This window comes from Herpailurus yagouaroundi, unplaced genomic scaffold (genome assembly GCF_014898765.1).
Source record: "Herpailurus yagouaroundi ecotype Mexico unplaced genomic scaffold, PumYag 142, whole genome shotgun sequence".
In the NCBI taxonomy this organism is placed as follows: Eukaryota; Metazoa; Chordata; class Mammalia; order Carnivora; family Felidae; genus Herpailurus; species Herpailurus yagouaroundi.
Genome location: NW_024412397.1, coordinates 51248408 through 51261323, shown reverse-complemented (window position 1 = coordinate 51261323; position 12916 = coordinate 51248408). Strand labels below are relative to the sequence as shown.

At 34.5% G+C, this 12916-nt stretch overlaps 1 protein-coding gene across 1 annotated transcript in view; it reads left to right on the top strand.

Moving 5' to 3' along the window:
* The window catches only part of THOC1 (THO complex subunit 1), a 52764-nt gene that overhangs the window by 6462 nt on the left and 33386 nt on the right, over positions 1-12916 (top strand). The window contains exons 5-8 of the mRNA XM_040479262.1: positions 1679-1797; positions 2916-2964; positions 3364-3459; positions 11431-11513. Coding sequence (XP_040335196.1) covers positions 1679-1797; positions 2916-2964; positions 3364-3459; positions 11431-11513 — 347 coding nt within the window. The remainder of the gene's footprint in view (positions 1-1678; positions 1798-2915; positions 2965-3363; positions 3460-11430; positions 11514-12916) is intronic.

The following is a 12916-nucleotide window of genomic DNA, read 5'->3' as shown; positions in this document are numbered from 1 at the left end:
TTAAGGTGAAGCAAAGAATGCGGTGTAGAAAGGCTAAGACACAGGTTGTGAAAGTTCTGGGGGATCATGCTATAGTCCAGTTCATCGGAATCACCACTGAATCTCTGTTTTTAAATGAGATTGCAAGGCCTCACTTAGTTTTACTGAATCAGAACCTTCAGGAGTGGAATCTAGGTAATTTTCTTAAGTTCTGTAATTAAACGTGAGTTAACTCATGTCAAACTACACTGCAACTATGGGCAGGGAATATGCCTCTCAGATCTCTTGGGTGTACAGAGCATATTGTTTCTCAGGATCTAAAGTGGTAAGGCACTGTGGCAGTTTTCTAGTTATCTAGTCCATCTCTGGCCTCTCCGCCCCCACCCCCCCCCCACCCCCTGTAACATCCCTGGCAGGTGGTCATCCAGCCTATACGCCCATTGATAGAGCTTACTAATTTGATTTCTCTTAGTTTTGTCAGGTTTCCCTTGTATTGAGTTGAAATCTGCTGCCTTATGCCACCCACTGGTTCTTGGCCAGTATGCCTCACATCACATTGCAGATGGCATCATACCAGTGCAGAGTAGAGCTGGAAATAATACTTTCTTTTGAATTGAACATACTGTATCAATTGCAGCGTTTTGGGCTTACGGTGCTCCCTAGATATGTTGTTTGCATACTGTGCTTAAATGGCTACTTTTTTAAAACACTTAACAAGTGCTAGTAAGTGTTTCCTTAAGAGAAAAGGAAGAATGAGCAGCAAGATTAAAGTATTTTTAGCTAGTGCAAGTGACCTTTTCTTTAAAAAGTTTTTAAATTTATTGCTGTAGTTAAATAACATTGAATTTTGAAATAAACAGCTTTTTACTATACCATCTTTTCCCTTCAAACAATGCTTTTATTTTAAATGTTTAATAATAGTTGACATCAGTATCAAACTTTTTTTTATTATCTTTTTTGAAGGTAATCTTTTCAAATCAGAATGATATTTAACAACACTATGGAACATTTGGAAATGAGGAAATGGGAAAATACTATTCATAATTCCTCTACTTTAAAAAACTACCATTCATTTTGGTATATGTTTTTAGTTTCTCTAGTCTTTTTTAAAACTTTTATTATTGTAACCATATAATACGTACAGTTTTGAATCCTGCCTTTTTCACTTAACATTATAAGCATTTTCCAAGTTATAGTCGTCGTAACCATCATTTTTAATTGGCTGCATTATATTCTTTTGAATAGCTTAGTGGTGAAGAAAACAGACTGTGGAGCCAGACTGCCTGGGTTCGTATCCCAGCTCTACCACTTACTGGCTCTATGGCCTTGGGCAAGTTATTTAACTTCTCTGTGTCTCAGTTTTCCCATTCTGGAGGTAATATTATCTACCTCATAGGGTTATAAGGATTAAATGTGTTAGTATACATAAAGTATTTACTTAGCGTGCCTGACATATAGTAAATGCTCTAGAAGTATTATCAAGGATTATTATCATCATCATTATTGAGTTCACATACCAAAAATTACTTAAGTATGTCCCATATTGGGGACTTTTAGGTTGCTTCCATTTCTTGTCTTTTAAAAAATTTGTTAGGGGTGAGAGAGTATACTGTTAAGATATTCTTCAGAATTATTTTGCATGGGCTATTTTACTGTACAGTTTTTTAAATTTTTAAATTGGCTTGTGCTCCACTTGAAGGTATTTGTACCGCATCTACACCTTTTGTATTATTGGGAGATGTTTTGGATTGTCTTCCTTTGGATCAGTGTGACACGATATTCACTTTTGTGGAAAAAAATGTTGCTACTTGGAAATCAGTAAGTGCCTTAGTTTCTTTTTATGCTTACATTATGTTTCTACAGATTCAGAGTTCAGAGGATAGTTTTTTTTGTTTTTGGGGTTTTGTTTTGTTTGTTTTTTTTTTTTTGCTTATTTTTAATATTGGTGACTGCTGAAAAGTTTGTCCTTATGAGGGAATTACACTGTCTTACTTGGGGAGCCAAGTTAAGAGGCATGTGGGAAGAAAAAGTTTAACAAAATTTGACTGAGTAGTAACAATTAACTGGAAAATGCACACTTTTCATATTTAAAACAGTTACTCAGTAACATGTTTTGTTATATATGTGAAAATATCTATTTCGCTTAAAATGTTTGGGGGGGGGAGAAAGTAAAAGTGGCATTGTAAACTCAGTGCATGTTAGTGTTCTTTTTTTTTTTAATTTTATTTTTTAAATTTACATACAGATGAATTAGCATATAGTGCAACAATGATTTCAGGAGTAGATTCCTTAGTGCTCCTTACCCATTTAGCCCATCCCCACTCCCACACCCCCTCCAGTAACCCTCAGTTTGTTCTCCATATTTATGAGTCTCTTATGTTTTGTCCCCCTCCCTGTTTTTATATTATTTTTGTTTCCCTTCCCTTATGTTCATCTGTTTTGTCTCTTAAAGTCCTCATATGAGTGAAGTCATATGATACTGGTCTTTCTCTGACTGACTAATTTCACTTAGCATAATACCCTCCAGTTCCATCCACGTAGTTGCAAATGGCAAGATTTCATTCTTTTTGATTGCCGAGTAATATTCCATTGTATATATATACCACTTCTTTATCCATTCATCCATCGATGGACATTTGGGCTCTTTCCATACTTTGGCTATTGTCGATAGTGCTGCTATAAACATAGGGGTGCATGTGTCCCTTCGAAACAGCACACCTGTATCCCTTGGATAAATACCTAGTAGTGCAATTGCTGAGTCATAGGGTAGTTCTATTTTTAGTTTTTTTGAGGAACCTCCATACTGTTTTCCAGAGTGGCTGCACCAGCTTACATTCCCATGTTAGTATTCTTTAATACCTTCTTTCCTGTAACTTATCATCAAAGAGTGTGCATCAACTTCTGAACAGTAGTAATAATTTCTGTCTTAATTTCAGAATACATTCTATTCTGCTGGGAAAAATTATCTACTACGTATGTGCAATGGTAAGTAATTAGTAAATGATCGTGTTAAAACATAAATGTGGTTAGAGAAACAGGTGGTTGAATTAAACACAAGTGATAAAATTTTTAAAAATAGATTAGTACCATCATTTTTATAACAGACTGATTTGTTAAAACTGATCATTCACTTTAAATTAAACTGTTCTTGTTTGGGGTATAAACTTAAAACAAAAAAAAAAATAGTAAAATGTATCTTCTCCATGCTAAACTCATTTCATTCCTAATTTTTTAGTGCTTTTTTTTTATGACAATAGTTTGTACCCCAGTTTTGAGAACTATTGCTTTAGGGAAATGCTCTTGACAGGCTGGTTAACAAATTTGGGTATAGTTGTAATAAACATAGAATGATCTCCTATAACCTTCATTTCCATATATTGTTAGATCTCCTAAGAAGATTATCAAAATCCCAGAATACAGTCTTCTGTGGACGAATTCAACTCTTTTTGGCCAGGCTTTTCCCTTTATCTGAGAAATCAGGTAAGCTTTTATGCATTAAATAAATGTTTTGAAGGGGAATCTTTCTCAGTTTTTAATTCAGAAGCTGTTGTGATGGTAATAAGAAAAATAGTTCTCACAAGTTTAATAGGAAATTGTCACTTTAGTTTCTCTTACTGGTAATTATACTGTTCCTAATGCATCATATAGGTAATGCTTGAAGTCACTGATTTTTTTTTGTATAGTTGACATAGTATCATATTAGTTTCAGATGTACAACATGGTAATTTGTAATTACTATGATGATCAAGAATTACATAGTAATTCTTTTTAAGTTCCAAGCTTATTAATCATAAAAATGTGCAGTTGAATCACATGTATGTAGATATGAATTACCATGTCTGTATTTCATTTATAATGCATGCTGATTTTTCCACTTCCATTTTCTCCCTCAGTCATTACCGTTTAGACACAATTATGTCCTCTCATTTCTTTTACCATTTTTCATTGTGAAATACAGCACTCATATAGAAAAGTGCATAAAATAAATGTATGCTATAATTATTCTGAATCAATTACTTGTGTAACTACTGGCAGAATCCAGAAATGAAATCTAACCAGTTCTCCAGAGCCTTTCACAATCTGTTCAAATATGCCAGATTTTAATACCTCTTTCCCTCAGTCTTCCTTTCCTTAATATCAGGCTGTTATACCACCTACTTCATATGTTGTTGTGAGGATTAAATGAATTAAAATATGTGAAGCACTTACAACAGTTCCTGCACATAAAGAGACCCATAGTATATGTTGGCAATGGTTTCAGTGTGTTTTCTTTCTTGTCATGCTAGATCTGTGTTGTTTTTTCTTTCCTACTTAATGTGATCAAGATTAATTTAGATTACCATTGTATTTACTGCTTGTATGTCTGTCCTTCTATCTGTGGAAAATTTCCCTGTTAAATTTTTCTTTAGTGAAGGTCTGTATTTTGTCTGAAAATCATTATTCTTGAAGAATGATTTCAGTAGATAAAAGATTCTAAGTTGGCACTAGACACAGGATTTTATCTTGTGGGAGATAATCATTACTTTGTCTTCTATCTTCCATGTTCTCTAGACAACACAAATGTCAGTCTAACTTCTTTGAAGATAATCTAAATGTTTTTTTGTTTTTGCTCTTAAGATTTTTTATCTTTGTTTTCAGGCTTTTTCGGTTTTACTGTCATGTGTCTTATTGTGGATTTCTTTTTATTTATCATGCTTGGGATTCTGTAGAAATCTTAAATCTGTGGATTAATGTCTTTTGTCCAGTTTGTAAAAATTTCAGCCATTATCTCATCAAATATTGTGTATGTCTCTTTCTTTTCTTTCTGAACTCCAGGGAACATTGTTATACCTTGTCACTATATCCTCTGTCTCTTATTCTTTCTATATTTTTATCTACTTGTCTTTTTGTATCACATTCTGAATAATTTCTTCAGAATGGTTTTCTGGTTCACTATTTCTTTCTTCAGCTATGAAAGATCAGCTCCTAAATTAATTTTTAATTAGTTAATTGTTTTCATTCTATTGTATTTTATTTTTCATTTGTTGAAGGTCTTTTTTAAGTCTGCTATATCACTTTCCAGTCTCTTATTCCCTGCTCATAGTTTCAAACTTTTTCTTTAGTTTTTTACCCAGGATAAGTATTTCTATTTTATAGTCTGTGTCTGATCATTCTAGTATCTGAAGTCTTTGTGGGTTTGTTTCTACTGTTTCTCAGGATTTCTTATCTGTGTATCTGGTTAGTATTGGGTATTATATTTGAGAAAATATTGAGGGATTTTGAGGCCTAGGATAGATAGTTTTCTCCAGATAGAGTTTTCATTGCTTTTGCCAGGAGCCTTTAGAAGGAAGCTATCACCAGTCCAGGGTTACCTTAATCCAGCCCGCTTTAAGGCCTATAATTCCTTAGATCATTGAGAAGACTTGGTGCTGGGCTGTAGTTTGGTTTATTTTAACCTGAGGTATAGTGCTACAGGTTTCCAGCCTTGAAGATAGTTGGGTGGGCCCATCATTTTTGGGCCCTGATTTACTTTTAACATTTCTAGCTTTGGGAAGCTATGAAAAGAGTAGCTCAATTTTACAACTGATTGTCTTGTTTGGCAAATGTCCTCAAGACAAAAGTGGCTTTAAATATTGATGATGCATTGCTTACCTTACTTTTCTTCTGGATGTTTGCCACATACCCATTACTTTCTTGTCAGCTCTTTACTGGTTTTAAGAGAACCATTTTTGTACTTCATTGTCTGGAACACTGCTCTGAACATGGTTTATGCTCTGTAAATTTTTATGGAATTAATTGACCTGTTACTGGAAACTCACCTTTTCTATTACTTTTTTAATAGCTTTTTTATTTTATTTAATAGCTTTCAACATGTGAATTCACTTATGCAATTCACCATTTAAAGTATACAATTCACTGGGGTTTTTTTTAGCATATTTACAAGGTTGTGCAACCATCACTGCAGTCTAATTTTTGAGTATTTTTTTCTACCCTGTACCCAGTAACTTGCACCCCTGCCTCACTCGTCATCATTCTTACCCTCTCTTCCAAGCCCTAAACAACCAATAATCTCCTTGTTCTCTGTACATTTTCCTATTCTGGACATTAAAAAAATAGAATAATGAAATATGTGGTCTTTTATTGATGAGCTTTTTTTAACTTAGCTTACATAACATTTTCAAGATTTATATATTTTATAGCATGTATCAGTATTTCATTTTTTTATAGCCAAATAATATTATCAGTATAGATATACCACATTTTGTTTACCCATTCGTCAGTTGATGAACATTTGAGTTGTTTCTGCTTTTTGTTTATCATGAACAGTGCTGCTGTGAACTTTTGTTTACAAGTTTTTGTTTGGATGTATATTTTCACTTCTCTTTGGCATATACCTAGAATGGAATTACTAAGTCATATGGTAATTAAATTTAAATTCTTGAGGAGGGGTGCCTGGGTGGCTCAGTTGGTTGAGTATCCAACACTTGATTTTGGCTCAGGTCATGATCCTAGAATCATGGGATTGAGCCCCACATTGGGCTCCGTGCTGAGCCCCCCTCCCTCCCTCCCTCCCTCCCTCCTCTCCTCCTGCCCCTCTCCCTCATTCATGTACTCTCTGTCTCTCTCAAATAATCAGTGCTTAAAAAAAAAAAAAATTCTTGAACTACCAAACTCTTTTGTGAAAAAGCTGCACCATTTTACAGTCCTGTCATCCATGCACATGGATTCCAATTTCTCTACATCCTGGCTAGTACTTACTAATTCTGCCTTTTTTTTAATAGTCACCTGAGTAGGTATACAGTGATATTTCATTGTGGTTTTGATTGGTATTTTCCTAATGACTAGATATGTTAAACATCTTTTCTTTTTTTTTTTTTTTTAACGTTTATTTATTTTTGAGACAGAGACAGAGCATGAACGGGGGAGGGTCAGAGAGAGGGAGACACAGAATCTGAAACAGACTCTAGGCTGTGAGCTGTCAGCACAGAGCCCGACGCGGGGCTCAAACTCACGGACCACGAAATCATGACCTGAGCCGAAGTCGGCCGCTTAACCGACTGAGCCACCCAGGCGCCGCACATCTTTTCATTTGCTTAGTGGTCATTTGTACGTCTTCCTTAAAGAAATGGCTATTTATTTTATTTGCCCAACTTTTGAGTTGTCTTTTTATTAAGTAGTTATATGAGTTCTCATTATATTCTATATGCTAGACTCTTATCAGATATGTAATTTGCAAATGTTTTCTTCCATTCTGCAGATTTCCTTTCACTTTTTTGATAGTATTGTTTATAACACAAAAGTTTTATATTTTGGTGAAATTTGATATAGCAATTTTTTCCTTTGTTGCTTGTGCTCTTGATGTCATATGTAAGAAATCATTGTCTAATCCCAGGTTACAAAGATTTATTCTTGTGTTCTCTTATAAGAGATTTAGCTCTGTGGTCCATTTTGAGTTAATTTTTGTATATCGTATGAGGTGGGAGTTCAGTTTCATTTTTGTGTATATTAATAACCAGTTGTCCCAGCACCATTTATTGAAAAAACTATTCTTTGCCCATTGAATTGGCATTTTGCCTTCTTTCTGCCTTCAAAACACCAGGGTCATTTGAACCTTGGGGCCTTGGCTCTGTCTTCCCTCTATGACCCTCCTGTTCATTATTGTTAAACTACCGACTTTAGCTATTAGTCTCAATTTTACTTCCTCAGGGAGCCTCTCTTTCAGCATCTATTCTAAACCTGCCAGCACAGTCCCTCATTATCACCACCTAATTTCAAATCTCTTCTTAGTATTTAGCACTATCTGTCATTTTCAGTGTGTATGTTGTTTACTTCTGTGTTCTCTGTGCCTAGAATGGTACCAGACACGTAGTTGCCATTTAAATCTGTGATAAATGAAGTCTCTTTTTTGTGAAATGAATTATGCCCCTTCATAAGAACTAATTTGTAGTTTCTTTGCTGGAAGTTATAGAAGACATAAGAACAAGGTTTCAATTCTCAGCCATAATTTTGTCCTTTTTGGTTATTTCCAGCCTCCACTCTCATCAGTTTTTTTTACATTATATAATTCAAATTTAGTTGTAATAGGGCCTCCTCTTAAAATATAGCTGGATTTTGAATGTTATTTTTTTAGAGATAACGTGAATTTAGTTCAGGAAGGAGAGTGGCCTGTAAATTTCCTTCCCTATAATGATATTAGATTTTCATACCAGATTCATGAAATGAATTGTAAATTTTCCTATTTTTCTTCTTTTCGGGAAAAGTTGGAGTAATTTTGTATTCTTTCTTTCTTGAATGTTTGGTAAGCTTTACAAAGAAAGCAGTTAGCAACAATAGAATTTTGTGGGAATGTTTTAAACTGGATTTATGTAATGGATTTGGGAGTATTCAGACTTTTCATTTTTTTCTTGAGACAGTTTTGGTAACTTCCTTTTTCCTGGGAATTTGTGAGTATTATCTAAAATTTCAAATGTATTGGAGCACCTGGGCGACTCATACGATTGAGCATCCAACTGTTGATTTCAGCTCAGGTCATGATCCCAGGGTTGTGGGATCAAGCCCCATATCAGGTTCCATGCTCGGTGTGGAACCTGCTTAAGTTTTTCTCCCCCTGTCTCCCCTACTCTTCTCCACTCTTCCCCACTCTTCTCTGCCCCTCTCTCCCATTCTCTCTCTAAAATAAAATTTTAAAAATAATTAAAATTTCAAATGTATTTATAGGATGCTATTTGTTGCATTTCTTTTTTTCTATTTTTTCTTTTTTATAGTTGAAGTATAATTAACATACAGTGTTATGTTTGTTTCAAGTGTACAACATAATGATTCAGTGATTCTGTATGTTTCTCAGTGCTCATCAAGATAAGCATACGTGCTTTTTTGTATTAATTTTTTAAAATGTTTATTTATTTTGAGAGAGAGAGGGCATGCTAGTGGGAGAGAGAGACAGAGGGAGAGAGAATCCCAAGCAGGCTCACAAACCGTGAGATCATGACCTGTGCCAATGTCAGGAGATGCTTAACTGACTAAGCCACCCATGCGCCCCAAGATAAGTGTACTCTTAATCCCCTTTATTTGTAGATCTCATCATATTTTAAAGAACATTTTAGACCTCTCTTCCAGTGTACAGCATTACTAAATTAACAAGACATAGAAAAACCATTCTTTTCTTTCCCTTATTGACTGGGTGAAAGACTAATAATATATTGCTAATATATAGCTTTAAACATTATGCATCTTTTAATAAGTAACGTTTTTAAATTTAATTTTTAAATTATAAAAATAACTTTTTTCAGAAAATTTGAAAAATGAAGGAAAAAGCTGTGTATAATTAATCTTACCACTAACATAAGGGAGGTTGGCATTTGGGGATATTTTCTCATAGTATCTATGTTAAGCATTTGTAGATGCTTGACATTCACTGGAGTATATCCCAAGACCTTCAAAAAGCCAGTTTAACATGTAGTTTAGCATGTAGTGAAGTCTGACTGAAATTATTGATTTAATGAGAATTATGGCATGTACTATATTGAATAATAAATAGAGAATAGACAAATGTATTTTAAGTAGTCAGTGCTAAATGGGCAACCAGATTCATTCACTAGCTTAATGACTTGATCTAGCATAGTTTTTTCCACTTTCACTTTTGAACGTTTTTATTTATTTTTGGGACAGAGAGAGACAGAGCATGAACAGGGGAGGGGCAGAGAGAGAGGGAGACACAGAATCGGAAACAGGCTCCAGGCTCTGAGCCATCAGCCCAGAGCCTGACGCGGGGCTCGAACTCACAGACCGTGAGATCGTGACCTGGCTGAAGTCGGACACTTAACCGACTGCGCCACCCAGGCGCCCCTCCACTTTCACTTTTGTACTGAAATAACTTTAGACTTAAAGAAGAGTTGCGAAGAAAATATAGAGAGTACCTGAATTAACAACCTTCACCTAATGTTAGCCTCTTACATGATCACAATATAGTTGCCAAAACTAAAAAATCAACATTGGTACAGCATTATTAACTATGCTAAGACTTTATTTGGATTTTACCAATTTTATCACTATTTTTCTTTTTTCTGTCCAGGGATCCAACCCAGCATCCCGTGTTCCATTTAGTTGCTATGTTGATTTACTCTCCCCAGTCAGTGACAGTTCTTATTTCTTTGCTTATTTTTTTCATGACTTTGATACTTTTGAAGAGTACTGATCAGGTATTTTGCAGAATGTCCTTCAATTTAACTTTGTCTGATTTTTTTCGTAATTAGATTGAGGATACGGATTTAGGGGAAGACCACAGAGGTGATGTGGCCTTCTCACTGCATCATTTCAACATGATGTTGATATATACTATTACTGGTGGTGGTATCCTTGGTCATCATATTTTTTTGTTGCTAAGTTACTGTCTTTGCCTTTGTAGTTAATATTTAAAGGGGAATACTTTGAGGCTGTGCACATACTCTTTTTCTCCTTAGATCTTTACCCACTAATTTTAGTTTTCATCAGTGAATTTGCCTACAGCAATGATTTTTAGGTTGTCCTGTTGTTGGTTTTCTATTTCTTTTATTCCTTCTACATCTATTACTTGGGATTCTTCCATGCAGAAGAGTTGTCTGCTCTCCCTTATTTACTTATTAATTCAGTCATCTGTTTCAGTGTGAATTTGTGGATATTTTATTGTCCGGATTATAATCCCATAGTGTAATTAATTTCTTAGTTAGATTGTTCTGGTTTTGCCCATTGGAGGGAGCTCTTTCATGTTTTCCTGGTATGAGAAAATAGAGCTCATCTGTGTTTTCCCTACCCCAACCCTAGAATCACCCACTTCTCCAAAGAGCCTGATTCCTTTTATTTAAGAATGGTATTTAGAAGCCAAGATCTGGGCCCTAGATATCTAAGAGTATCACTGCTCTGGGTTCACTTGGTGGACAGACCTAGGAAAGATCTATATGCACACACATCTATATCAATATGTGTCTATGTATGTATTTTTAAATGACCAACAACAAAAACCATGAGATCATACTGATATTTCTGAGTTCAATCCAGTACCAATATTCCTTCTTATTTATAAGTTCTTTCTTTGACAGTGAGAAACCTGGCTCTCATTAACTGCAGCGTATTTATTATATATGTTGTTATACATGCTCACTTTTTGTTTAATACAATTTTTATTTGTGCTTTAGCAAAACTATAAATTACTGCATATTGCACTCTGTAAAATTGCTCTAGATTTTTCAGTAATAACAGGGACAACTGCATTTGTTATATATGTAGAATTCTGGATACTCTAAAGGCACCTTAAAGAAATGAATTTTAGAAAGGATTTGAAAACCAGGTGTGGGTCTGACTTGATCTTTTGTTTAATTATGGATTTATCATTTTCTTTGTTTTGGTTATGTGACAACAAAGTTATATACTTAAACACATTTAGGTGTTTGGTGGATTTGCTTTGAAAATCTTTTTTTTTTTTTTTCTTTTTAATAGGTCTTAACTTGCAGAGTCAATTTAATCTGGAAAATGTTACTGTTTTCAATACCAATGAGCAGGAAAGCACCCTGGGTCAGAAGGTGAGGCTGATATAAAATTTAACAAACATAAGTTTGTTACTAAGATAAATCCTGTGACTGGGTCTTCTAAGTCACCAAAAATTTTAAAACCTTTATTTCTAATTTATAGACATAATGTATGTTCTATGCAAAAAATGCAAATCAGATAGAAATATTTAAAATAGAAAGTATGGCTACCCCATAACCCAAGGCCCAAAGATAACCACTCTTAGCATTCTCTGTCTGTCCTTACAGGACTTACTGTGTTTGTAGTTTTATTCCAAAAATGAGATCATATAATACATATTGTTCTGCAATCCATTTTCTTCTTTGGACAGTATAAAATGGATGCATTTCTGCATCAGTACATTTGGATCTGTGTCTTTTTAATGGTTCATGATGAGTCTTTCAAGTGGATATATATTACAATACTGTCAGTAGGCATTTAGATAATTTCTAACGGTGGATAATTGTTAACAGCATTACAGTGAATAGTATTGTGTATATCATTGCTAAATTATCCAGGTGTCTCTTTAAGGATAAATTCCAATAAGTGAAATTGCTGTGTCAGAATATATGCATATATCACATTTTGATAGCTGCACTCAATTACTTCTCAGAAAGGTTATACCCAAATTTATACCATCACCATTGATACATAGAGAATGTGTACCCACAGCCACACACCACCCCTGGGAATTAATCAATTTTTAAAAAACTTTGCTTAATTGATAATATACTTAAAAAGTAAATCTTCTTTGTTTTAACTTACATTGCTTGGTCATTAATGAAGTTGAGGGATTTGCTCTATGTTTATTGGAATTTATTTTTCTTCCATGACAATTAGAAGCAGTGAGGAAGAGAATTACCTATTCTTGCCATTTGCCCATTTTACTGTTGAAATGTCTTTTTCTTACTGCTGTGTAGTTCTACTCAGACAGAATATTACTAATTCATTGCCTATCATTTTGTTGATTTTTTTTTCCTGTTTATTGTTTTTCTTATAACTTTATTTATGGTGCCTTTGCTGTGTAGAACTTTTAATTTTTGTTTTTTTTTACATTTTATTTATTTTTGATAGAGACGGACAGAGGACAAGTGGGGGAGGGGCAGAGAGAGAAGGAGACACAGAATCTGAAGCAGGCTCCAGGCTCCGAGCTGTCAGCACAGAGCCTGATGCGGGACTCGAACTCACAAACCGCAAGATCATGACCTGAGCTGAAGTCGGATGCTTAACCGACTGAGCTACCCAGGCACCCCTGTGTAGAACTTTTAAATCTGGATATAATATTAATGTTTTTGGTCTTTTTGTTTTATTGTTTCTGGCCTTGTGTCAATGCTAAAGGCTTCTACTCTGCAGATTATAGAAGTCCCTTTGTTTTCTTTGATGCTTTTATGGTTTAATTTTTCTTGTAAATCTTTAA